Source organism: Myodes glareolus, chromosome 24, assembly GCF_982192425.1.
Source record: "Myodes glareolus chromosome 24, mMyoGla1.1, whole genome shotgun sequence".
Taxonomy (NCBI): Eukaryota; Metazoa; Chordata; class Mammalia; order Rodentia; family Cricetidae; genus Myodes; species Myodes glareolus.
The window spans coordinates 16,600,272-16,627,335 of record NC_142049.1 but is presented as its reverse complement, the minus strand read 5'-3'; the positions used below and the strand labels follow the sequence as shown (position 1 = coordinate 16,627,335).

Here is a 27,064-nt window from a genome sequence, read left to right as displayed (position 1 = left end):
AATTCTTTTTCCCCAGCCTTGGAAGTGCTGGGACTACAGGCTTCCAATGTCATTTCCCTAGCGGCTTCCCAGTCACCCAGGCTAAAGCAGGTGTTCTGTGTCACCCCGGAATGTAATTAGGCTCTCTGGCAGCAGGGAGGAAGAGTTCCTGAGAACAAAACCACGAACTTCTGTTCAGCATATTTATTGGTGGCTGAACACAAAGGTTGTGTTTGGGATACAAGTTCCTCATGTCAAAAGCCCCTTTGATTTATCCTACATGTTATCTGAAGAAAACTATCACACCCTTGCAACCTTCAGTCACATTGTGTACTGTTGCAGTAACAATAGAAGACCTCCGGGTGTGCCTGAATAGTCTTGTGACCAAAGATGCAATGGATGAATAAGCCCTTCAGAAAAATAGCTATAAATCATAGAAAATAATCCCTGTTCTTTACATGATTTCTTCAAGGTCCAGGTACCTTCAACATTAATCATGAAACCTAGATATAGCGAGAAACAACTATTACGTTTTATGTTTACTCTAGATACAGTGACTACAAGACTCCCCTCCCCCCACACAACTGTCTTTATGTTCTGTGACCCTGCCCTTATTTTCTGCAGTTCGAGAAATTAATGCTATCACCTTTCCTCATTTTGAATGATGACCCACGAAGGCAAGAGACCTATGCATTCTTCACTGTATTCCCAACTACTACCAGATTGGCTAAGCTCCTAACTACTGCTGTATTGGTTAAGTGAGGAGATGGCTGAAGGACTTCCTAACAATCAGTGAATCTTTTATGGCTCTAAGCACCACCTTTTAGGTTTGCCAGTCAAGGGACATAAACTTCCAAAATTATCTTTCCTGCTGTGTCCTGTTGTCTCAAGGAAACAGCCTAGGCTAGGAGACTGGACTGTGGGGTTGAATACAGTTTCAGTCCTGTATCCACCGGGCTGTGGTTATAGGACTTCATGGGTCCCTGTCTTGGGGCCACCCTCTTCGATGACACAATGAAGACCACCACACGGGATGAGGTAGACCTGCACTTAGGAGCTCAGTCGCCATGGGTGGTGGAAGAAGAAACATTTCAGGTTTCACTTGAGCTGGAAAGGAAGCAGCTCCAGAGGAGTGGGAGCCTCGAGAGCTTGGGTTGGCAGACCACAGCAGGATGGATACGGCTGCACCACAGAGTCACACTTCGCTGCTTTACGAAGCAAGGGGCAGGAAGGCATCTCAGGGCACTTCTGTCCCTCAGTGCAGCAGACATCAACCTAGAGAGGATGCAGTGAGGTCAGGCAGAGGTCAACATAAATGAACTGAAGCACTGTATGAGCTCAGGCCTTTTTTTAAATACTTATTTTTTAAAACTATTTAAATTCATTTATTTTAATGGTGCTGGAGAATGAACTACCCAGTCTGTTTTATAAGCGGCTTTCCCAGTTGGTTTGTTTTCCAAACAGGACTCATATCAAGTAACAGTACATTTTGTTGTTATGTTCTTGAAGTCTTTTAACCCTTTCTGGGGAATAAGATAACCAATTCAAATGACTAGGGGAAAAAAGAAACTTATTTCTTTATGCAGAAAGGGATGCCAGCATAGAGAACAGGCAAAAGTAGCTGGAATGCTTATTTGGTGCAAGAAGGTAGTTTTTAAACTAAGCATAAGAAATTCCTGTCCTCTATTCCCCATAGGCAATTTGGGGTTAACAGTCTAGCATAGCCCTCTTTTCGGATTCATCCTATTGGTTTAGAAGGCAAACCTTTTAGTAAGTAGCTTGAGGCTTGAGACTGCTCTCCTTTTTGCAGCTGACTGTAACTTTCTATTTATTTAGAGATAAGGTCTCGGGCTGGAGAGAGATGGCTCAGAGGTTAAGAGCATTGTCTGCTCTTCCAAAGGTCCTGAATTCAATTCCCACAACCACATGGTGGCTCACAACCATCTGTAATGAGGTTTGGTGCCCTCTTCTGGCCTGCAGGCATACATACAGATAGAATATTGTATACATAATAAATAAATAAATATTTTAAAAAAAGAGAGAGATAAGGTCTCTGTAGCACCAGCTGTACTGCAACTATGTAGACGAGGCTGGTCTTGAACTAGCATAAGACCCTGCCTCTGCCTCTCAGTACTGGGGTTAAAACCATGGGCCACCATGCCTGGCCTTCATAATATATTTCTTAAACCTTAAACCTTTTATTCCAGAATAGTCCCACCTTGTGCTTCTTTCCCCTTCGCCATTGATTTTGAGAAGTTCTGCCATTGTCCCAGATGAGCCCCTGCTCTGAGGGAGTCAGGGTTTGGGAGGTGGGAGGAGTCCAGAGGTTGAGGTTGAGTCCTTGCTAGCTCTCCAGTTTATATTTTGAGGTAGGGTCTTTTGCTGAACCAAAAAACTAGGCAATTAGCTTAGGCTAGCTAGACAGCTTGCCTGAGGGATCCCCAGCTCTGACTCTGGAGTGCCGAGGTTACTAAGGGGATGCCATGACCACTTAGCATTTTTTTTTAATTTTAATTTTTTTTATTAAAAATTTCCACCACTTCCCTCCCTTCTCCCCACCCTCCCTCCCCCTCCTTCTCCAGGCCAAAGAGCAGTCAGGGTTCCCTACCCTATGGGAAGTCCAAGGTCCTCCCTACTCCCCCCCCCCAGGTCCAGGAAGGTGAGCATCCAAACAGACAAGGCTCCCACAAAGCCCGTCCATGCACCACTTAGCATTTTTGTGGGTGTTGGGGATTCAAACTCTAGTCATCACCCTTTATCCACTGAGCTGTTCCTGTCTTACCTCTTCTCCCTCCTTTCCTTCTCTGAGACAGAGTCTCACATTGCCCAGAATAGCGTTGAACTGATCCTATCTCCACCCAAGGGCTGGGATTTACAGACACCCGTCAAGATGCCAGACTGCCTGTTTTTGTTTTGTTTTTTTGTTTAAAGACATTATCCATTTCCCATACTTTCCTATTTATGTATTTTCTCAGTCAATTCCTATCTGCAACAGCATGGTTGGAGACCTATAAACAGGTGGAGTGTTTGTCCGGTCCGCCAGATCCCAAATAATCAGATAAAAAGCTTATATTAATTACAGAATGTTTGGTCTATAGCTCAGGCTTATTAACTAGCTCTTACAACTTAAATTAACCCATTTTTAAAATTAATCTACATTTTCCCACGTGGCTTCTTGTTCTCTAGTACATATTGCTTCCCCGCCAGCTGACTCAAATCCCTGGTCTCCGCCCTTCTCTCTGTATTTTCAGTTTGTCTTTCCCACCTGGCCTTATTCCGCCTTGCTATAGGCCAAAACAGCTTCTTTACTAACAAAATGAGAGGAATACATCTTCACAACGTGGAGGATTATCCCAAAGCAGAGACCTTGTCTCAAAAACAAAACCTTTACACAAGTAAGTACCTCCATACAGAGGTACTTATGTTTTGCCTCTTTATTCATTTGTACTATGACTGTGCCACAAGCTTATTTATTTTTCCCATAATGGCCATTAACAAATTAAAACTCCGATATCCAAAGGTTACAGCCGGCAAACCTTAACTTTCATAGTCCAACATATTCATTCCTTTTCACAGTGCTCAAACTCACATATACCTTCTACCACCAGGAAGCCAAGGACTGCACTGTCAGAGGCTAGATTGACAGCTGAGACTCCAGCAGTCCGTACTCTGCAGATTAGGTTTCGCCCACTTTTCGAAATTTAAAATACAGGAAGAGTTTAATCTCTACTTCAACGAACTACAGACTAGTCTGTTGTATTGTTAAAATGTATTCCTTCCTGGGATCTGGGGTTTGACGACGAATAAGCAATTAACAAGGCGTAATAATCTCTTTATCCAAGAAAAAACTCTGGTCACGAATGGGGTTGGAAAGCTCCTAAGCGGTCAAGAGCGTTCCCAGCACTCGCGTCTGGCAACTCAGAGCGGCAGCTTCAGGAAGTATGGAATGCTCGTCTAGTTTTTGCAGGCACCCGCACACACATGGCATACATTCACGCAGGCACGCACGCACGCACACACATAAATAAAAGTATACCCATAAAAAAACCTAACTCGTCGCCTCCTGTTTTGAAATGTCCCTTTCCGGACGCCGTCCTCTCCCAGTGCTCTAAGCGCCGATCGGGAGAACCGGACTTCCGGGGGTCTAGGAAGCCGCTTTTCTCTGGCTTGGAGGCGGGGTTCTCCCGGCGCGCTCGAGCAGTTGGGAATCCTGCTGACAGGCGGAGTGTGCTTGGGCGGGGCCCGTGGCTGCAGGTCTCCCAGGAAGAGTCCCCTGACGGCTGGCCCGGAGCTGGTCATTCATCCCTCTAGTACGGCCCAGGAGCGAGGGCCCTTTGGGGGTCCTGGGTCCCCGAGCCCAGGCGTGCAGCTTATCAACCCGCGCTAACCCCGGGCTGCCGCCGGCCCCTTCAGAACAGAGGCCATCCTGCTCTCATACGGTGGCCCCGGTGACCGCTCCCATGGCTTTCCCCCATCGACTGGACGCCCCCGAGCTTCCTGACTTCTCTATGCTCAAGAGGCTGGCTCGAGACCAGCTCATCTATCTGCTGGAGCAGGTCAGTGCCGGTCACGCCTGGCTTCTTTCCTGCGTCAACAGTGTGGCCCTCAATGTGACTTCTTCCTCGCTGTGTCCCTTGGTAATTTCCTTCGAGCTTCCTCGGCAGATCCAGAATGGGATATTCGACAGGAAAACCCAAAGAGTAGTCGGTAGATAAATAAGTGGAAATTGTCAGCATCCGTGCAGGAGGAAGACTCCCTTGTGCCAGGCGTCACTGGAGATGGAAGTAGAGTCGAAATACCTTTGCCACTAGTTACATTCCAGTAGGTGCCCTATGAAACAATGGTGCCTAGGGTATCGGGTGGTAAGTCGATGCTAGGCTTCCCGAGGAGTTGAGAATAAAAAGCCGGCAGCTGGGCTGATCTAGGGGTTTCCTGAGATCTGGAGTTTGAAGAATAAACATACTTCCTTTTGAGTAGGAGGAGCGTGTTCCATTCAGACTATCGGGCTGCTAGAGACAAAGCTGAGAAAGCAGGGAAGAGAGCGGTCAGAAGTCACATTGTAGGGGCTGGGAATATGGTGCCTGTTAAACAGTTGCCTGTGCACAGTCCTAGGTTTTACCCACTGCACCCCATCTAAAAGAAAGCTGCACAGCCGGACAGGCCTGGTTATGCACGCCTTTAGTTCCAGTATGTTCATTCATTCCAGGGCCGAGGGATGCAGATCTCCGAAGGTACCATGGTCTACAGGGTGAGATCCAGGAAAGGCAGGGCTATGCAGAGAAAACTGCCTCGAAAAGCAAACAAGCGAACAAAATTACACCCAAAGGGTGAAGACCCGCACACGTTTGCAGCAGGCAGCAATACCTGCTGTTTGCAATAGTGCTTGTAAAGGGGAGCAAGTGGACAATAAGGCCAGTTAGGAGAGCCCTGATTAAACTCAAGTAACAAAAGCCCACAAAGAAGTCGGTGGCAGTAGATGTGAGAGGAAATGGTGGGGTTTTGTTTTTCGGCTTTGATCCTTTGGGTCTGACTGTGTATTCCAGGCTGTCCTCCAGCAGCCCCTCTGACCCAGCCTATCAAGCACTGGCCTTACAGGAATTTGCCGGCACATGTGACTTGTGATAAATTTATAAATTACAGGGGAAGAAAATTCAAAGCTGTTGATTAGTTGTAAATGTTGAGGGAGGAGCAAAATGTACATGCCCCTTTAATCTGCGTTACTAGGAAACGAGACTTATTGTCTGCAATCTTCATTGGCTTGGAGGGGTCTCAGGTTTAGGAATTGACTCTGTTCTGCGCTATAGACCCAACACTGAGTACCTGGCTTAGAGACAGCCACAGAGCATGTGCTTAATGAATGTTTTATGTCAACACTAAACAAAAATGAAAGGCACACACATACAAGTATATGTGTAGACACAAAGATGCACACACATGTACATAAGGGTACACACACACTTACATGCACACACATCTAGAGGAACAGCTAGGTGGAGGAAGTAGATTGCTTTAGAGCTTAAGTGAGGTCTAGTAGTGATGGGCTGTGGATGGGTCTCAGTGTATAGCTGTCCTCCTTTGGAACCCTGGGCTCAATCATAACCCTGGAGAGGGGGAGAGAGAGAGAAAGGTGAGAGAGAGAGAGAGGAAGGAAAGGAGCAGCTGACTAGTGGGCTGGGGTGAAACTTGGAATACAGGCGAACCTTGGGATCCAGGACCATACGTTATTTCTCCTTTGTGTGTCCCATAATGCTGGCACAGAGATTTGCACATAAGTGTGTCTCAACCTGTATGTGAAGAAGAGAAGAGATAAGTGCTGGAGAGTAGGTGAGACCAGGAATAAAAATTAGTGGAATATTTTGAGGAAGAGGCACCATGGGTAACTCAAGGTCACAGGGAATCTCTGGGCAATAATTCCCTCTGTGTACTAATTTCTGGTGTGTGTGTGTGTGTGTGTGTGTGTGTGATGTATGACTGTGTGTTTGCATGTGTATGGGCACAGACACATGTGTCCACGTGTGGAGCTGTTGACATTGGTAGTCTTTCTGAGTCACTGCTCACCTAATTCATTGAGGCAAATTTTCTTAGTTGAACCTAGAACTTGCTGATGCAGGCTGGTCTAGCTAGGCGGGTTTCTCTAGAGATCTGTTCTCTGTAGTGAGGGGCTGCGGGCAGGCCTGCTTTTCGTCCTGCCCAGCTCCCGCATGGCTAGCTTAGTCCCAGAAATAACAACACACAAATTGTATTCATTTAAATACTGCCTAGCCCATTATCTCTACAGAGTTAGTTACTGGCTAACTCTCACATCTTGATTAACCCATTTCTAATAATCTGTATCACACCACGAGGTGTGGCTTACCGGGAAAGATTCAGCATGTCTGACCTGGTGGCTGGCTCCATGGCTTCTGCCTCACAGCCCTCTTCCCAGCATTCTGTTCTGTTTACTCCGCCTACCTAATTTTCTGTCCTATCAAAGGGCCAAGGCAGTCTCTTTATTGACCAATGAAAATAACACAATAGACAGATAACCCTCCTCCATCATTTCCCCTTTTTCCGTTTAAACAAAAAAGAAAGACTTTCATTTTAACATAGTAAAATTACACATAACAAAACAGTTATCAAGCAAGAATTACAGTCACAATATTTATAACTATATCTTTATCATAATGATGGAAAACTATAACTATGACTATCCATTCTTCAACTCCATCAAAGACTCCATAAGGATATATTACCTAAGTAAACAAGAAGTAAGCAACTTCCAAAACTCTAGAAATGACAGAGACATCTCGCTGCCTGGACAGTCACCCAAAGTTCCTCTGTATCGTTAGGGCATTCATCTTCAGCCTTCAGGCCCATAGTATCCAGAGACATTTCCATGAAGCAGGAAATTTCAAAGGCAGTTCAGTCACTATCTGTTATATCCTGGAGAATGTCTCGCAGACTCTTTCATGAATCAAGAACCCCGAAAGATCATCTCACCTTTAGGCAAGTTCAGCAGTCCTCTCTCTGTGGGTTCTCTGTGTCCAGTTTATACAACAGTCCAGGCAAGAACAGTTTCTTGCCCAAATGGCTAACCAACTCCAAAAGGAGCCTCTTCGATGCCCTTCTTCCTCTTGAAGTAGATTGGTGCTGCCAGGAGCAGACGTGTCTCATTGTCATGAAAAGTCCTAAGTTATTAAAACATTAAATGCCATGTTCTGTAGTCTTTGAAAGATATGAAAAATGCATATCTGAAATATATCTATGCACCTCTAGAAAACCAAACTAACATTACTACAAGCTTGACTATTATCGATAATTATCCATTAACAACCTATATTTTCTAATTATACATTACATTTTTAAAATGAACTACACAATCACAATACATCAATCAAGATCAGAAATATATCTACATATAACAAAATTGACCTTAAAATCCATAACAAAGCAAATTATTCATATCTATACCATATCCCCCTTTAAATGTAAAAGAACATTTATAAACAATATCTGGGAATATGGACGTAGTTGTTTCTCTCCAAACTTCTTCCTGCTGAATAGGGGCGCTGTTAATCAGGTCTTTCATGGTAAAACCTGTCTGCCAGATTCATCTCAGTTGGCAGTTGAGTGAAGCAATTTCTTGAGGGTGTTCACAGCAACCTTTCAGGAGGACGTGGTCTATCATACCATATTGGGATAGAAGCAATCCACAGGGTCTCGTCCTCTGTGAAAACAAAAGAAGGACCTCCTTTCCAAAGCATCATATTCTTAGACCCAAATTCTGAAGTCAAGGTATTTTCAACATATCTATCTTGGATTAGTTCAGCAGCATTTATACACAAAAGTCTTTTAGAAGCTGTTGCACCTTCCTCAGCATTCAAACAATTCAAAGAGAGCATAATAACACACATTATCAAGATTGTCTGTGTATTTTCCATCTTTATGCAGCTTTATTTTTAACCTCTATTTCTTTTATTTTTACTTTTACTTTTTGACACAGGTTCTCTGTATATCTTTGTCCTGGAATAACTCTGTAGACCAGGCTGTCCTTGAACTCACAGAGATCTGTCTGTCTCTGCCTCCCCAGTGCTGGGATTAAAGGCGTGTGCTACCACACCTTGAACTCAGAGATCCTTCTGACCTTCTGCGTCAAGTGTGGCATTTTTGTAACTAAAAGAAAAATGCCACTCGAATATTTAACAGTTAGTTAAAGGTTTTGCAGGGATACAAGGTGGGCTTTTGTTGAGTTTGTCTTTGTTAGGAAATGAGACGCTGTTAAGAGGCAGAGTAGAAGAGGTTGTGGGGAAGAGAGGCAGTGACCAAAGTCACAATTTAGTGACAAGGAGCCAGGCTGAGAAAGTGAGATAGTTTTTATATGTGAAGAAGTGTCAGTGGTGAATAGAGACAGTAGCTAAGGTGCTCAGCTGGATGTCTAATGCCCTTTCAACTCACTAGGTTTTCGTTAAGTGAGTGCCTAGACAAAGTCCCAGCTGAAGGGAGCTCCTGTGACCTCTGAGTGATCAATCATACTTTCTCTCCTTCAGCTTCCTGGAAAGAAGGACTTGTTCATTGAGGCAGATCTCATGAGCCCTTTGGATCGAATTGCTAATGTCTCCATCTTGAAGGTACCAGCCCTTTTCTTGGGGAAATTCCTGCCCTCTTTTCCTCTTTAAGTATTTCTTCTGTTGATGAGCCTAACCAGTTCCTGAAGGTCATGCCCTTGACAGGAAGTCAGCTCACCTGGCCAGGTCAGCAGGGGACAGATGACGATGCTTGGGTTTAGTTTTGCATTTGGTTTTTCCATTGACCGTGAGGAAGAATGGGATGGTTCTCAGTGGAGCAGATTGACTTCTGGGATTAAACATTCCTGTGTTGCCTGTCTTTGTGTCGTGCTTGGCCTTTTCCAATTCTTCTTTTCATTCTCTTGTTGGATCCTCTCTGTAGCAACATGAAGTGGACAAGCTGTACAAGGTGGAGAACAAGCCTGTCCTCAGCTCCAGTGAACAGTGAGTGTCTGCGAGGTTCCCAGGGGTGTACTTGCCCTGCTTTGTCCTTGCCTGAGATATGCAACCACAGGGCCTGTGATGTGGCTCAGTTCCCTGCATGTTGGCAATACCCTGTGCAGATTGCGAGTCTTCCTTTCTGCAGTTTCTCCCACTCTGTCCTCTTCCTCTCCCCTCCATGTTAATATCTACAACTAGAACTATTCCTCGTCCAGAAATTGTTAGTCTGCTGTAACACCTCCAGGGGTAGCTGGAAGATGGCTCAGCTTCGGGAAGCGGGTAAAGCACATGCTTGCTGTGCAGGGTCAGGGATCTGAGTTCAATCCCTGGGGCCCACGGAAGGGTAGGAGGAGGTAATCTACTGTGCAGAGTTGTCCTCTGACTGCTCCTGAGTCCCTGCACTCACACATGCACAACAGTGGTAAACATAAATAAATAAGTAAATAAATAGCCTCTAGGGCCAGTGAGATGGCTTAGTACGTACAGATACCTGTACAGACAACCTGAGTTTCACCCACATGGTGGAAGAAGAGAACAATTCTCACAAGTTGTCTTCTGACTTCCACACAAGCTGTGGCACATGCGTACACACACACACACACACACACACACACACTCACATACAGTTTTGACCATTGGATCACCAGCTATTTAAGAACAGGCACTCCTGGGTCTACCATGGAGCCAATAAGGCACTCATATCATTACACTGTACCCGTTGTAATGAGAAATGGCTTCTGCGGGTGGCACATGGTTAGCTCAGAGATCTGTAGGCCTGGTCAAAGAAGGGCAAATGATTAAAGACTTGTTTTCATTTTAATTTCTTCTTAGATTCTATCACCATCTTCATGGTTTCTTCTAACTTTCCCATTTCTTTCCCATCCATAGATTGTGCTTCTTGGTCAGACCCCGCATCAAGAATATGCGCTACATTGCCAGTAAGTGAGCCATGGTTCTACTCTGTGGAGCTAAGAGCAGGGGAAAGGTGGGCAAGTTAGAACGGCCTTGGCCATAGGACCCTTCAGTAAGAAAAGACCTGGGGGACATAGTGGTGCCCATTTATTATCTCTGCACCTGAGAGACCAAGGTAGAAAGAACCCAAGTTGAGGCTAGCCTGTGCTCCAAAAGAAGATCTTGGCGGGGAAGGGCAGGAAGGGGGTATCAGGAAGGGCAGGAAGTTCTGCTTCCTTGTTTTCCTCTCTAACAGATGGCTCATGGCTTGCTGGGCTGCACTTCTTCTCTTTGTAGATCTTGTCAATGCTGACAAACTGGCGGGTCGAATTAGAAAATATAAAGTCATCTTAACTCCTCAGAAGGTGAGTGTGGCTCCTAGAACAGGGGGGCTGTGAGAGTGAACCGGGAGGATTACTTGTTGGGGAGATATGAGCAAATATCTACTCACCCCAGACAGGAAACTGAGGACAGACCAAAGTCCACCTTGGTGACCCAATGAGTTTTATTGGGGTTATTTGCAGGGATGGGAGGAATTACTTACAGGAACAGAAATGACTCAAAGACAGGTGCATATTTACCAAAGCTCATCCCTAGTATGAGTGACAGTCACAAAAGCAAAAAACCTGGAGTGTACTACAGCCTGCAGGCAGCTCAGCGTGTTGGAAAGTGTTGATTTCAAGTGGCTCAGTTGGTCTGTTTTTTCCAAGAAGCTGGGCTTGTCTAAGACTGACTCAAGGTAGTCTTTATTGCATATATACTCTTGGGAGGGAGGGGCTTAGGGAATCTGGTCAGTTTCAGGGACTTCCTCAAGCTGTTTTGTTGTTTACTTGATGTTTTAAAGAGCTTCCATGGAGGCCTGAGTTTCAATGTCAGTGGAAATTATTATGCAACAGGACTGGGATAAGTAGTCAGTGGCATGCTGTCTTCTCCTTACGTATCTGTGATTACTAAATGAAAGGTCTGTCATCAAACTGTCCCCAAAGAAAGCATTGTGGAAGTGGGAGTTTTAAGAAGTGACATCTGGCCAGGTGGTGGTGGTGTCTGCCTTTAATTCCAGTACTGGGAGGCAGAGGCTGCTGAATCTCTGTGAGTTCAAGGCCAGTCTGATCTACAGAGTGAGTTCCAGGACAGTCAGAGCTACACAGAGAGACCTTCGCTTGAACACAACAACCAAAAGAGAAGTGACATCCATATAACTTCCTTTGTAATCTCTCTCTTTATGGGAGTGGGGGCAGGGATGGTGTAGGGTGCTAGGGGATCTAATCAAGGTCTTGGGTAATGTTAGGCAATCACTCCACCACTCAACTATACCCCAGTCCTAAGTAGTTTGAATAGCTTGCTATGTTTGGAAAAGCTCCTGTTGTGTGTCCCTGCCAACACACACTCCTGTATAGTAGTGGTGCAGGCGCTGGTTGTGTGTCCCTGCCAACACAGGTTCCTGTATAGTAGTGGTGCAGGCGCTGGTTGTGTGTCCTGCCAACACAGGCTCCTGTATAGTAGTGGTGCAGGCGCTGGTTGTGTGTCCTGCCAACACACACTCCTGTATAGTAGTGGTGCAGGCGCTGGTTGTGGGTCCTGCCAACACAGGTTCCTGTATAGTAGTGGTGCAGGCGCTGGTTGTGGGTCCCTGCCAACACAGGCTCCTGTATAGTAGTGGTGCAGGCGCTGGTTGTGTGTCCCTGCCAACACACGCTCCTGTATAGTAGTGGTGCAGGCGCTGGTTGTGTGTCCTGCCAACACAGGCTCCTGTATAGTAGTGGTGCAGGCGCTGGCTGTGTGTCCCTGCCAACACAGGCTCCTGTATAGTAGTGGTGCAGGCGCTGGTTGTGTGTCCTGCCAACACAGGCTCCTGTATAGTAGTGGTGCAGGCGCTGGCTGTGTGTCCCTGCCAACACAGGCTCCTGTATAGTAGTGGTGCAGGCGCTGGTTTTCTGCTGCTATCCTGTTCCTTCTCAGTGTTTTCTCCCTGGTCTGTTCTCTGGACCGTTTTTGTTTTGGTTTTCCCTGGACTCTTGTCCTTTACCCTCTTCACGTAATACACACACACAGACACACATACTTTTTTAAAAAGACAGCTGTAATTCAGGTTAGTCTTGAACTTGCTATGTAGCTGATGACTTTGGGATCCTGATCCTTCTCCCTCTTCCAAGTCTGGCATGCTGGGATTACAGGTGTGCATTACTATCCCTGACTCCTCTCTATTTTTTTTCTTGGATAAAGCTTGACATTTTGGGGGATAGAATCTTACTGTATAGCCTAGGCTTACCTTGAATTTGATTCCTGCCCAAAATGCTTACGTCATCATGTCCACCTCAAATAAACCATTTGTTTGTTTGTTTTTTTGTTTATTTATTTTGATGTTTCGAGACAGGGCTTTGCTTTAGTTTTAGAGCCTGGCCTGGAACTAGCTCTTGTAGACCAGGCTGGCCTCGAACTCACAGAGATCTACCTGCCAAACAAACCATTTAAATACAGTATATATGTCATTGACTCCAGGGCCAGATCTCAACATCTCAGTGTGTCCAGAGGCCTTCCTACTCCACCCCCTCTCTCCTCTGTGATTCCTGGAACACTTGCATGCCATTCTTCCTAGTTGTTCCAGCCTCGCTCTTCCCTCAAGGACTGCTAAATGCCTACTCCATAAGGTTTCCGGTTTCTAAGGGAGATGAAAAAGCATTATACATAAGTAAAGCTGATGAAAGAGAAATAAAATTTGGGGCTGGATGGGTCTAGTGGTCCGTATTTTTAAGATTTATTTCTTTTAAAGAAAGATTTATTTATTATATATACAGTGTTCTGCCTGCATGTATGCCTGCCTACCAGAAGAGGGCACCAGATCTTATTATAGATGATTGCTAGCCACCATGTGATTGCTGGGAATTGAACTCAGGACCTCTGAGCCATCTCTCCTGCTCTTTAGCGGTCCATTCTAAGTTGATAAGTTTGTGGAGTCTGTGATTAATGTCCTCACCATTGACTGTCTCGGGTTATTTCTATTACTATCATGAACCACTTAAGATTGTAATGGCTCTGTAGGCTTAGGGCTGAAGGGGCGTGTCTGGTGATAGCTGTCTTGCCAGCAGAGTCCTATGGTGAAGCAGCCCATTATGTGTGGACAGACAGAGCACATGGGTGTACCCTGATCTCTGCCTCCTTCTGTAGAGTCACTAGTATTCAGTCATGGAGCCTGCACGCTATGACCTTCCTTAATCCTAGTGAAGTCTAAAGACTTTCCTCTGGACACCATGATTAGATCAATTTTATACTTTCTTAATATCTCACAGAGGAGATTAATTTAACAATGGGCGCTCAGAGAATGTACTCATACCGTATTCAAACATGGCGCCTACTGTAGAGGCACTCCAGAGAAATAGAAAGAACAGGGCCAAGGGTGTATCTTGCTGAGTGTTTCCTAGCTTGTGTGAGGCCCCAGTTGTTTTTAAAAATTATTTAGTGTGTGTGTGTGTGTGTGTGTGTGTGTGTGTGTGTGTGTGTGTCCCACTCATGCCCATGGGGATAGCAGGTGCCATAGTACTTGAGTAGAGATCAGAGGCCAACTTTGGGGAGACAGTTCTCTCCTTCCACTGTGGGCCCAGGGTTCAGACTCAGTTGTTAATCTTGCTGAGCCATCTCACTGGCCCTATTTGTTTTTGAGACAGAATGTCACTAATTAGCCTAGGATATCTTAGAACTTACTATTCAGCACAAGCTGCCTGGAACTCCCAGTCTTCCTACCCCAACCTCCTGAGTGCTGGATCACAGGTGTGTGCCCCCACTCTCCTGAGTGCTGAATCACAGGTGTGTGTCCCCACTCTCCAGGAGTGCTGGATCACAGGTGTGTGCCCCCACTCTCCTGAGTGCTGGATCACAGGTGTGTGTCCCCACTCTCCATGAGTGCTGGATCACAGGTGTGTGTCCCCCACTCTCCTAAGTGCTGGATCACAGGTGTGTGCCCCCACTCTCCATGAGTGCTGGATCACAGGTGTGTGTCCCCACTCTCCTGAGTGCTGGATCACAGGTGTGTACCCCCACTCTCCATGAGTGCTGGATCACAGGTGTGTGCCCCCACTCTCCATGAGTGCTGAATCACAGGTGTGTGCCCCCACTCTCCACTGAGCCTGGTCTGATTCCCAGTATGCTATTCAGATTTTCATCCTTGCGACAGGCAAGCCTGCAAGGAAGCTTAAGGAAAGATTTATTTTGGCTCTGGATTTTTAGAGTTTTCATTCATAGATTAACTAGCTCTATAGGTTTTGTTTGTTTGTTTGAGGCAGGGTTTCTCTGTGTATCCTGGCTGGCCTGGAACTTGCCCTGTAGACCAGGCTGGCCTCGAATGCAGAGATTCGCCTGCCTGTGCCTCTGGAGTGCTGGGGTTTAAGGCGTACCCTTTAATCACATGAGCTCTGTTTCTGTTGTTTTAAATCTGTTTACTTCATGGCATCTAGAAAACAGAGAGATCGGAAGTGAACAGGGTCCCGCAGTCCACTTCAAGAACATATCCCTAGCCTCCTGCTTCCTCTAGCTAGGCCCCACCCTCTACAGTTGCACCAGTCTGTTAGCCTGTTTAAATTTTGAATCCATTGCTGGATTAAGTCCTTAATTAGGTCAGATCTAGGTTAGGTCAGATCAAGATCTAGCCTCCTCTGGGAGCCCCTCACAGACACACCAAGCAGAGTGCTTTACCAATCTTTGGATGCCTCTCAATCCTGTCAGGTTGACAATCAATATTACCATCACATCTAGCATCAGAAAAGGGGGGGGGGGGGGACAGAATAAAGTTGTTACTAATCACATTTCCTCATCGGCTAATTGACTTTTCTCTTTCAGTTTTATGCATGTGAGATGGTGCTTGAGGAAGAGGGAATCTATGGAGGTGAGAGGAACTGAATGTGAGTGAAGGCAGAGAGAACACACGAAGAAAGAAATAACTCTTGTTTTCACTTCCCAGCCCCTTCTCTGGGTCTTACTCCCGTTGCTCTAGTGAGAAGTTCCTGGGAATGAGACTGGGAATAGGACCCAGATGAGAACAGCATGGGAGGCTGGGGCTAGAGGAGAGAATGCCCAGCTGCTGCTCCTAAGATTGCCACCAGACACAGGTGGCCCCGGACTCCCTAGCATGGCCTGCTATGTCTCCCGCGGTCTGACTCCCCCCTCTGCCTTCAGCCTCATGTGCGGCTCCTTAACTTGTTACCTTCTAATCACCGGGGCTTTGCGCTTGCTTTGCCTCTTGCTTAGATTGTGCTCTTCCCTGAGAATTTTTCCCTCCCAGTCTTCCTCAGTTTCTAAGCTCTACTGTTGCTTCTTTGGGGAGGTATTTCCTTCTGTAGATCAGGTATTACTGGTGGGTCTGGGCAGGGTATTTCCACGTTTTCTTGGCCTCTTAGCCAAAGGATTGAAAATAAGGGCTGACATTTATAGTGAGAGTACTCAAGGTCGCCTGGCTAGTGAGCTCTCTTTCTCTCTCTGAGACAGGGTCTCTGTATGGTCCTAGCTCTCCTAGAACCCACTGTGTATACCATGGCCTCAGATTCACAGAGATGATCCTACCCCTGCCTCCCAAGTGCCGGGATTAAAGGTGTGCACCCCTGCACCTGGCCTGTCATGTCTTTTTATGGGGTCTAAGGAAGGAAGGACTGGTAACAGAGAGTTGTAGTTTGGGTGATTCTTCATTTTGATTGATACATTAAGTCATATATTTATCTGTTCTGATGCCCATACCTCTTCCCATAATTTGTCTAATTTTAGTCTTATACATTCCTAATTACACACAAGCATAAGACGGCAAAGAGGAGAGTTTTTCTAAGAGGTCACTCGAGTGTGCAGTTCAGGCCAAATCAGCCCTCTATAAAGCCCGTCTTTGTACCTGGTACAAATAAAACTGTCTAAATTTGATTGTTACTAGGGGTGGAGAAACCTCTAATATTGTTCAGAGATGGTAGTGGGTATAATCCAGTGCAGGTGAAAGTTGGAGGGGGTTGTGAGGTTGCTATGTTCTGAGGGTCCGTTGTTTGGAGAGGAGTGTGTGTGAATAGGACATGCAAGCTAAGGAACTAAACGACAGCGTGCATTATCATAAGGGCCAGGGAAGCCATAGATAAGCACAACCAAGTAGAGTCTCAGGCTAACCCTCCTATGCTACCTGCTCTACAGGCAGTCCTTGAGCTGGTAATCTTGCCCCACTTTCCTGTGTAGCTTGTCTTATGAGCCTGTGACACCAGACTTGGCTTTATTTATTATTTGAAGTACAGGGTATTGTATAAAGGACTTTGCATATGCTAGACAAGTGCTCTACCTCTACCACTCTACCACTGAGCTATATTGTGGCTCCTTTTTTACTTTTTATTTATTTTTTGGCGACAAGTGTCTCTCTGTATCACTAGCTGGCCTTGAACTTAGATCTACCTGCCTCTGCCTCCCAAGCACTGGGATTAAGGGTGTGCTCCATCACAGCTGGTCTCTTTTACTTTCTTATATTGAGTCAAAGTTTCACTGAGTACTTATGCTGCCTTTACCCTTAGTTGTGGTTAGTCCCTGGAATATTTGTGCTCATAGTTTTCCCGATTTGTTTTGTAATGGGACTGGAACCCAGGGGCTCATCTGTGTGAAGCATGTGAGGACTACAACTGTAATAAATATTGTATCATAATTTGCGTGCTGCATTTGTCCATTCCACAGGATTGGGAGGGAGCCCATTTTGTTCACTGTCTCCCCAGTGTTTATTTATTTTTTATTTTTTTTAAATATTTATTTTATTGTGTATACAATATTCTTTCTGTGTGTATGCCTGAAGGCCAGAAGAGGGCACCAGACCTCATTACAGATGGTTGTGAGCCACCATGTGGTTGCTGGGAATTGAACTCAGGACCTTTGGAAGAGCAGGCAATGCTTTTAACCACTGAGCCATCTCTCCAGCCCCCTCCCCAGTGTTTAATATTGTCCTCCATGTAGGTGCATTTCAGTATTAGCTGCTGATCGTAAATACAGATGTGTGTTTTCTTAACACTTGTGCTTGGCCCCCTAGTGTAAACCACCACTTGCAACATTGCACTGTGAGCTGCTGTGTACATGTCTCCTTCTATGCTAGCGCTAGACACTCCTTAAAAGCAGACTGTCTCTTATTCTGAGTCTCCAGGACTAACTGTAATAATTGACATATAGCAGGCACTCAAATATTGGTTGCATGACTGTAGCATAGCAGACCTTCGTTTAGCATGGAACCAAGTACCGTCTGCCTAAAAGCCCATGTCCTCTGTCCCACAGATGTGAGCTGTGACGAGTGGGCCTTCTCTCTGCTGCCTCTGGATGTGGATCTGCTGAGCATGGAGCTGCCGGAATTTTTCAGGGATTACTTTCTGGTAAGGCAGGGCTCTGGAATCTTGGTATTGAGGTTTATGGGGTCCAGTGGACTAGAAATATTGACACCTTTTCCAACCCATATAACTTGTCTTGCGTGATTTCACAGTTGAAGGCTGCAGGTTGTCCTGGATAGAACGTCTGTCAGGACTTTGTTAGCTATTGCTGTGGTCAGACACCTGAGAAAGCCTCTTACGGGAAGAAGGATTTGTTGCTTTCACTTGTGATGTCAGGGGTTTCAGTCGATGGTGTCTGAGAGGGCACAGCAGAACAACTCATGATGGCCAGAGAGAGAGAGAGAGAGAGAGAGAGAGAGAGAGAGAGAGAGAGAGAGAGAACCTGCACTAGCAGCCATTCTCCTTCTGTTCCCCTTATCCTGCCTGGGGCCTTACTTGGTCATGGATGGTCTGTTTCCCCTCAGCCGGTCTTACCTTGAAGTCAGTCCTCTCTGGAGACACCCTCACAGGTACAGCCAGGGTTAGCTTTACTGTGGAGATGCCCTCACAGGTACAGCCAGGGTTAGCTTTACTGTGGAGATGCCCTCACAGGTACAGCCAGGGTTAGCTTTACTGTGGAGACACCCTCACAGGTATACCCAGATGGTAGCGTTACTGTAGAGACGCCCTCACAGGTACCCTCACAGCCAGGGTCACCTTTACTACTCTCCTTGTGCTTTCCACTCCATCAGGTTGACTGTCAGGGTTAACTCTCACAGGGGTCCATAACATGAATTTCTCAGGCATTCCCTAGACACTGCCATCCCACTCCAGGGGATCGAGGGCTAGCCATTTTCCACTGTATCAGATGAGTTGACATGGGAGTGACATGGGTCTTTGTGGCCCACGTGGCCGCTGCAGGAAGGTGATCAGCGTTGGATCAACACTGTGGCTCAGGCCTTGCACCTTCTCAGTACGCTGTATGGACCCTTCCCTAACTGCTATGGCATTGGCAGATGTGCCAAGGTAAGAGTGCGAGCACAGCTCTGGTCCTTAAAGCCTGTTTTCTGTTTCCTTCACCCAGCAAAACTCACCCTGGATATCTGTGGTGTAGGAATCTTCATTCTTCTAGGTCACATTCCTAAACCTCTCTCTTTGGGGTAGGGGTGTGGGAGGATAGAAGCAAATGGGAGAACAGGTTCGTATTCCTCACAGTTAACTTCCTCCTTGGGGACATGACAGAGTATGGAGGAGACTGGCCTCTGTAAGTATGGGGCTTCTAGAGACTGGGATACAAAACTGAGGTTGTCTTGGTCTGGTAGATGTCATATGATCTGTGGAGGAAACTGGAGGAGGAGGAGGACAGTGAAACCAAAGGTCGAAGACCAGAAATTTCCTCCTAGACAGAGGTAAGTGTTGCCCAGCACTCTCCCGTCTCTGGAATCCATGTGCTGGCACGGTTGGGTCCTAAACTTCAGGCTGTGAATCTCCCTATCGGTTGTGAACATGGCACCTGTGAGAAGTCCTCGAGCTGCTGTTGAGCAAACTGAATAGAAAGCTGGGTCTTGGTTTCAGACATGGACTTTGTGACAGCACTTTGCTCCCAAGTGGTTTACGAGGGCTTGGTGGATGACACCTTCCGAATCAAGTGCGGTGAGTGCTGTGATCCTCTGCATCTTGACAAAGGGGATGACCCCAGCCTCTGGTGACTCCCATAGTAGGGCAGTACTTGTAGGGGAGACGGGGACAATAGAGAGGTCAGCGATGAGTAGGAGAAGGCCTCAGTAGAGTTCCTAATAGCTGTCCCCTCTGCCCTCACAGGGAGTGTCGACTTTGGCCCAGAAGTCACATCTTCTGACAAGAGCCTGAAGGTGCTACTCAATGCTGAGGACAAGGTGAGGGTTCAGGTATAATGGTACTTACCCAGGACCACTGCTGCACAAGGCTGGGGTCCAAATCCCTGGGAGGTTTCCCCCATCAATTAGGATCAGACCCAAACCAGGCATTACAGGTGGCTCCCACCTGTAATTCTCTTTTGGAAGATGAAACAAGAGTTCAAGGCCAGCCTCAGCTACATAAGACTCTGTCTCAAAGTGCAGAAATAAATAAAAAGCCAGTAGATCCAGACCACAGCAGATGGATCTGATACCCAGTTTCTAACACCAGCTCGACTCTGGTCATACTTTGGTTAATGCAGCACTTGCTGTGTTGTTATTGTGCTCACGAGGCAGGCTGAAGCCTGGTGCAGTTCTCACATTGTAAATGGTTCCTGTCTTGTTCTTGTTATTGTACTCACGAGGCAGGCTGAAGCCTGGTGCAGTTCTCACATTGTAAGTGGTTCCTGTCTTGTTCTCTCAAGGTGTTCAATGAGATCCGTAATGAGCACTTCTCCAATGTCTTTGGCTTCTTGAGCCAGAAGGCCCGGAACTTGCAGGCCCAGTATGATGTAAGGCCCCAAGCCCTGCTCCTCTGTTGGCCTCCTGTGTCTGTCCCTGGATGGGTAGCAGCTGAGGGAGAATGGAGGTTTCTTGGGGTGCTGACCTATGGTGACATCTCCACAGCGCCGGAGAGGCATGGACATAAAGCAGATGAAGAACTTCGTGTCCCAAGAGCTCAAGGGACTAAAACAGGAGCATCGCCTGCTGAGTCTCCGTAGGTGCTAGCCTGGGGGTAAGGGAAGGTGATGTGTGTCCTCCAGGGGGATGCTGCTGAAGGCCATTACCTTCCTCCAAGATACCTGTGCTCTTGGCAGGTAGTCTCATTTGGTTTCAAATAGGAAAAAGTGCTTATGGATTTTCCTTTATGAAGTTTTTGTTCTGGCAGTCAAAGATTATCCTTCTAGAAGCAGCAAAGTCGGTTTTCCTCCTTCCTACAGACATTGGGGCCTGTGAATCAATCATGAAGAAGAAGACCAAGCAGGACTTCCAGGAGCTAATCAAGACTGAGCATGGTAACTGCAGGAGCCTCACCAGGTTCTTCTCCTGCTCCTACCCCTCTGACTCCCAGCCCCCCAAAAAGATGCTTTCTAGCTCTCTCCAGCTGCCAGTGCTGGCTGTGTAGACTACTGGGGTCCCCTAGCCCTCCCAAGGATGGAGAAAGATGAGACAGACAGGTCTTAGCCAGCTGATCCCCAGTGATGGGCTGTTTCTGACCTCTCACAGCACTGCTGGAGGGCTTCAACATCCGAGAGAGTACCAACTACATTGAAGAACACATAGACCGTCAGGTGAGCGTGTGTGCTGGGAGGCCGCGGGTGGGCTTAGAGGTGGGGTGGCCTAAACAGAAGAAAGAGAAGAACACGCATCCTGGAACATCCATCCTCCTGACCCTTCCTTCCTGTCCAGGTGTCACCTATAGAAAGCCTTCGCCTCATGTGCCTTCTGTCCATCACTGAGAACGGTGAGCCCCAAAGGTCAAAGCCAAGAGTGCCAGATTGAGAAACGTCTCTCAGAAACAGAAGAACTGATTTTGTTTGGGTGGATCATCAGCAGGTCATAGGGGAACTTAATGTTCAGCTCTAAACTAGACCACCTTCAGTCCTCTCCATGAGGCCCGTCATAGGCTTGCAGCTCTAAACTAGACCACCTTCAGTCCGCTCCATGATGCCCGTCATAGGCTTGCAGTGGCATTTCCCTCCTCAGTCCATTTCACCTGGCTTTAGTAAGGCTTCCTGGTAAGACTTACTCTAGGACCAGGAAAAGTGACTTTTTAAAAAATAAAATAAAATAAGTACTTCCATAAAGCCCCAATTCTGCAGCTTTTCACAGCAACACGTTTGTACTGCTGACCCTTTCAGTGGTCAGTGAGCCATGCTGCTCTCTACCTGGAGACACATTCTGCCTCTAGGTCCCCTTCCTTGTGATTGGAAGCCCAGCTTCTTAGCCTCTGCAGAGAAAAGCATTCGAAACCTTTGGAATTTACTCGTTGTTTCTCGGTAGCTGTAACTCAGTTCTGATACCTGTCGCTTAGCCAGAATGCAAGGAAGTCCTGCCTTCCTCCTGTCACAGCTTTCAGATTCCTCCATGGGAGTGGCGATGATAATTGTTCAGTATGCCTTCCTCAGCTCCTGTGGCCAGAGCTCTTCCTTAGACCAGGACACTGGGCTTCACTTTTACTAAGCAAATTAAATTAAGCAGTCCATTTGGAATCAGCTACGTCCTAAGCAAGGGTATCACAGTCCTGCTTCTTGGTTATGATGTTGTTTGATTGGTTTGGGTGTCCGCTCCTGGGGTCCTCAGCCGGCCTTTTTTTTTTTTTTTTTCTAACATAGCTGCCTATTTTTACATACTCCTAGGTTTGATCCCCAAGGATTACAGATCCCTGAAAACACAGTATCTGCAGGTAAGGCTGGGAGGATATAATTTTCCTTTCCATCTAAAATTGTATTTAATACTGAAAAGTTATAGTTCACACCTTTGATCCCAGCACTCGAGAGGCAGAGGCAGGAGGATCTCTGCATTCAAGGCCAGCCTGGTCTACAGAGTGATTTCCTGGATAGCCAGGACTACACAGAGTGAACATGTCTCGAAAAACAAAACAAAATATTTTCTGCTACTTTTTCTGCCTCTTTGTTATTGCTGCATGCATGAGCCCACGAGCTCTATGGCTACACAGAGTGAGCTTAGGCTCTACAGAGTACAGCTGTGGACTCCTCCCTCCCCTGTGTCACTAACAGTGCTGGCTGGTTGTGAGCACTCCGTAAATAACTGGCTTCAAATTTCCTTTAGAGCTATGGCCCTGAGCACCTGCTAACTTTTTCCAATCTTCGTCGCGCTGGGCTTCTAACAGAGCAGGCTCCGGGGGACACCCTCACAGCCGTAGAGAATAAAGTGAGCAAGCTAGTGACTGACAAGGCTGCCGGTGAGTCTCTATCGCCCCACTCTGGGAACTGCTCCTTTTCTCCAAGAGGTGGAGCTCTCGAGTTAGAGAGGACTGGGAGGGTTGATTTCATTGTAGTTGCTACATATACTGTATACTGACTTAGCTAGGCTTCTATTGCTGTGAAGAGACACCATGACTACAGCAACTCTTATAAAGGAAAACATTTAATTGGAGTGGCTTACATACAGTTTCAGAGGTTCAGCCCATTATCATCATGGCAGGGAGCATGGCAGCATACAGGCAGACATGGTACTAGAGTTGAGAGTGCTACTTCTTGCAGACAACAGGAAGTCGACTGAGATGCTTGGTATCCTGAGCATAGGAAACCCCAGAGCCCACCCCCACAGTGACACACTTCCTCTAACAAGGTCATACCCACTCCAACAAAGCTACACCTCCTAATAGTGCCACTCCCTATGAACTTATGGGCACCAATTACATTCAAACCATCACACATACTTAGCATGTGCTGACTTGACATGAGTTCTCTCTTAATCCTCCACGAGGAAGGTGGGTTTTTCCTTGTTTTTCTTATAAAGAAATTGAAGCTTAGGGAAATTGACCTGTTCACAGTCCCTCGGTACATTAGGCTGATTTTATTCTGAAGTAGTTGCCTGCCCTAGAAATGAAGGTCCTCGTGTATACTACATTGAGTGGGCAGCTGGTGCTCTGTAGAAGAGAAGCAGTAGAGGAGGAGAGGTCACTGAATGCCCTGGTCAGTTCCAGGGAACTGTAGGGAGCGAGTTCAGTGGCAGAAAAGATGGCGTTGTGAATCTGTAGACGTTAGATAGAACCCAGCACAGATTTCTTCCCCAGGAAAGATCACGGACGCCTTCAGTTCTCTGGCCAAGAGGAGCAACTTTCGTGCCATCAGCAAAAAGCTGAATTTGGTATGTGGAGTAAGACTGGATGGGAAACATTTCTTGTTTGTTTCTTGATAGTATACTTTGAGTCCATATTAGCCTGTATGTCATTTGTATTTCGTTCTTGTGTGTGTGTGTGTGTCTGTGTGTGTGTGTGTGTGTGTATAAGTGTGTGGTGTATGTGTATGTGCATGCATTCATGTGTATGAGTGGATATATGTGTGCTGTAGTGCACATGTAGAGGTCAGAGGAAGCCTCAGGTGTCAGTCCTCATCTTCCGCCTCATTTGAGATGAAGTCTTGGCTGTTTTTTCTCTGTGTAGGACTGTTTAGGTTGCCCACTAGCTTTGGGGATTCTGTCTATTTCCCAATTCCCCATAGGGCACTGGGGTCAAATGCACTTGTGCTGTGGGGCCAGCTTTTACATGGGTTCTGGGGAACTGAACTTAGATCCTCGTGCTTTTGTAGCAAGTGATTTTGTCCACCGAGTCATCTCCTAATTATATGTCCTTACCTCTAAAAATACTTTTATTTGCCGGGCGGTGGTGCCTTTAATCCCAGCACTCGAGAGGCAGAGGCCGGCGGATCTCTGAGTTTGAGGCCAGCCTGGTCTACAGAGTGAGTTTCAGGACAGCCAGTGTTATTACACAGAGAAACCCTGTCTCGAAAAAACAAACAAAATTACATGTGTTGAGTGTTTTTTGTCATATGTTAGCCCAGTGCATGTGGCGACCAGAAAAAAGTGTTAAATTCCCTCGAACTGCAGTTGTGGGTTGCCCTGTAGGTGCTGGGAATTGAACCCAGGTCCTCTGCAAGAGCAGTAAGTGCCCTCAACTGCTAAGCCAATGGTATTTTTATGAAGGTCCTTGGGTAACTTTACATTAAGCACGAGCTTAATTTCATAATGAGACAAAGCGTAAAGAAGCACTGTCTAATAAACATGTAAAGCACCTGGCAGTGCTAGAGAACACTGAGAAGGCTGGGCTCCTGCTCTCTGAAGGGACTAGAGGGAGGAACTGGAAAAGAGCCCTCCACCCAGCGCCTTCACAGGGAACAGAGGGACCCCTAAAGAGGAAGCAGGTATTTAATGCAATGGTTGTCTTGTCAGGCCTTTGCTGGTTCCCTCTAGTTAAAATGTGAACTTGGGGTGTGCTACTTTTTTTGTTTGTTTTGTTTGGGTTTTTCAAGACAGGGTTTCTCTGTGTAATAGCCCTGGCTGTCCTTGAACTAGCTTTGTGGATCAGGCTGGCCTCGAACTCACAGGAACTCACAGAGATCCACCTGCCTCTGCCTCCCGAGCACTGGGATTAAAGGCTCGCATCACCATTGCCTGGCCAGTGTGCTATTTTTGTCATACCTTTAGAAGGTCAGAGTGCTGAGCTGTGGCCTGCCTAATGTCGTACTTTGCTCCGTAGATCCCACGTGTAGATGGGGAGTATGACCTGAAAGTGCCCCGAGACATGGCCTATGTCTTCAGTGGTGCCTACGTGCCTCTGAGCTGCCGAATCATTGAGCAGGTGAGAAAGAATCACTTCTGCTTCCATTCCTATGTCATTCTTTATGCCTCCTCTTGTCCTTGGCTGATCCCAACGTTCACTTCCCAAGTTACTAGCAAGAAACCTGAGTCTTGCTGCCATCCTTTCCTTTTCCTAAACTTGTCTCTCAGAGACGTGACTGGTGTGTATACCTTCCTAGGTGCTGGAGCGGCGGAGCTGGCAGGGCCTGGATGAGGTGGTGCGGCTGCTAAACTGCACCGAGTTTGCCTTCACAGGTATGTGGCAGTTAGTGCTGCAGGGGTTGAAGGGGGGTAGGCTGGACACCGCGCTGGTGCTCGGGACCGCGCCCCGCGTGTGAATGAAGACAGATGGGAGTCTGCTCTGACCTTCACAGACATGGCCAAGGAAGACAAGGCTTCCAGTGAGTCCTTGCGCCTCATCTTGGTGGTGTTCTTGGGGGGCTGCACATTCTCGGAGATATCAGCCCTGCGGTTCCTGGGCAGAGAGAAAGGTAAGAGCAGGGCTGCATGGGTCCTGGGGGACACAGTCCCTACACAGGAAGGCTTTCCTCCTGGCTGTGTACCACTTGCATAGCCTTCCCTTGGCCTGCTGTAGCAGGGGGCAGGGCAGCTCAGACCCGTCAGGCGTGGACAGTATAGTGCCCAAGGGACTTACTGATATAGAGTCTTACCCTGTTGCCCAGGCATGTCCAGATGTTTCTGTGCCTGTAAACCTACGTTCTGATCCTGGGGCACTGTGGAACTTGTGGACTTGCTCTGTTGGGACCTAAGGTCTGCGTTTAGTCACTTCTGCTGCTTGTCTTGACTCTTAGGGTACAGATTCATCTTTCTGACAACAGCCGTTACAAACAGTGCTCGCCTCATGGAAGCCATGAGTGAGATGAAAGCCTGAAGTTTTCCTGGCCAGTGTCAAAGTCAGTCCTGATTGTGGACCCCAATGGGATGCTGGTGTTTGATGTCCACCTGCTAGAAAAATCCCCCAGTTAGACTGCTCAGAGCTGGGGACTTTGGAACTAATTTCGGGCTTTGGAGAATATGTCCTAAGAAAGAATTCCTGTCCTGTCCCCCAGGATATTCTTTTGTTCATGAAGTCTAACCCATGCTGCTAAGGGATGAGGAGAGGTAAACTTTGCTAAATCCTGTTTGAATATTATTGTAAATAAAGCCTCTGTTCTCAAGCAAAGCGTCTTTGTAGTCCCAGATACTCCCTTCTTTACATGGTTGGCTGTCCTGAGGGCTTCGCATGCTTTATCACCTGGACTCTGGGCCCCCTTCAGTTCTTCCTAGTAACAGTCAACCAGCTTGCTCTGCACCAGAGTTTCCTCAAGTGTAAATGGAGGAGGTGGACTCTGGTCAGCAAATAAATACCTTTCCATTTCTAAGATTCTGTGGTTCATTATGCTTTTTTGAAAACAAATTTATTATTGCTCTAACTTAAAAGGACACTCTTTGTTTTGGGTTTTGTTACTTTTTTGAGACATGGTCACTTGCTAGCCTAAACTGATATAAACCAGGCTGTACTTAAACTTGCAGTGATCTTCCTGCCTCCCAAGTATTCTGATTACAGGTTTGTATTGCTGTGCCTAGTAAATCAAATGTTTTTGTTTTCTGAAAGTAAGAAAAGTATCTTTCTGATGCACCAGCATGGTGGCTTTCTATAATCCCCAGCACTTGAGAGACTGAGGCATGAGGATCACTCAAATTCAAAATCATCTTGGGCTTTGTAGTGAGTTTCACCTGGGCTACAGAATAAGACCTTGTCTCAGAAAAACAAAAAAAGACTTTGTAGCACTCAGTACTGCTCAAACAACAAACCAGAATCACCAACAATAAAACACGGCTCTAGGCTGGGCAGTGGCTTGCTCTTTTAATCCCAGCTGTTGGAAGCAAAAGCAGGCAGGTCTCTGATTTCCAAGCCAACCTGGTCTACAAAAGTGAGTTCCAGGACATCTAGGGCTGTTACACAGAGAAACCCTGTATTGAAAACAAAGCAAACAAAAAATATTGGTTCTAGAGGTGAAACAAGTTTTTGTTTGTTTGCCTATCTTACTCTGGCAGCCTCTTAGCTCACAGAGCTCCACTTGCCTCTGCCCTCTGT

At 46.7% G+C, this 27,064-nt stretch overlaps 1 protein-coding gene and 1 long non-coding RNA gene across 2 annotated transcripts; one reads left to right on the top strand and one right to left on the bottom strand.

Moving 5' to 3' along the window:
- Positions 1-168: 168 nt before the first annotated feature.
- Positions 169-4,159, bottom strand: LOC125400766 (uncharacterized). The gene is made up of 2 exons (XR_015736361.1): positions 4,033-4,159; positions 169-1,254 (listed from the first exon to the last, which is right to left on the bottom strand). It is a non-coding gene; the product is annotated as an uncharacterized LOC125400766 (long non-coding RNA).
- A 280-nt stretch (positions 4,160-4,439) lies between these two features.
- On the top strand, positions 4,440-26,350 carry Vps33b (VPS33B late endosome and lysosome associated). Its single transcript, XM_048434914.3, is given in 24 exon segments — positions 4,440-4,616; positions 9,006-9,086; positions 9,406-9,467; positions 10,353-10,402; positions 10,713-10,780; positions 15,246-15,291; positions 17,679-17,773; positions 18,629-18,733; positions 19,030-19,096; positions 19,099-19,116; positions 19,283-19,360; positions 19,529-19,602; positions 20,067-20,153; positions 20,269-20,359; positions 20,583-20,657; positions 20,869-20,933; positions 21,052-21,106; positions 22,002-22,048; positions 22,435-22,567; positions 23,405-23,478; positions 24,866-24,967; positions 25,146-25,221; positions 25,341-25,457; positions 25,779-26,350. Coding segments are annotated over 24 exon segments (1,923 nt in total). The 3' UTR covers positions 25,859-26,350.
- Positions 26,351-27,064: the final 714 nt, after the last annotated feature.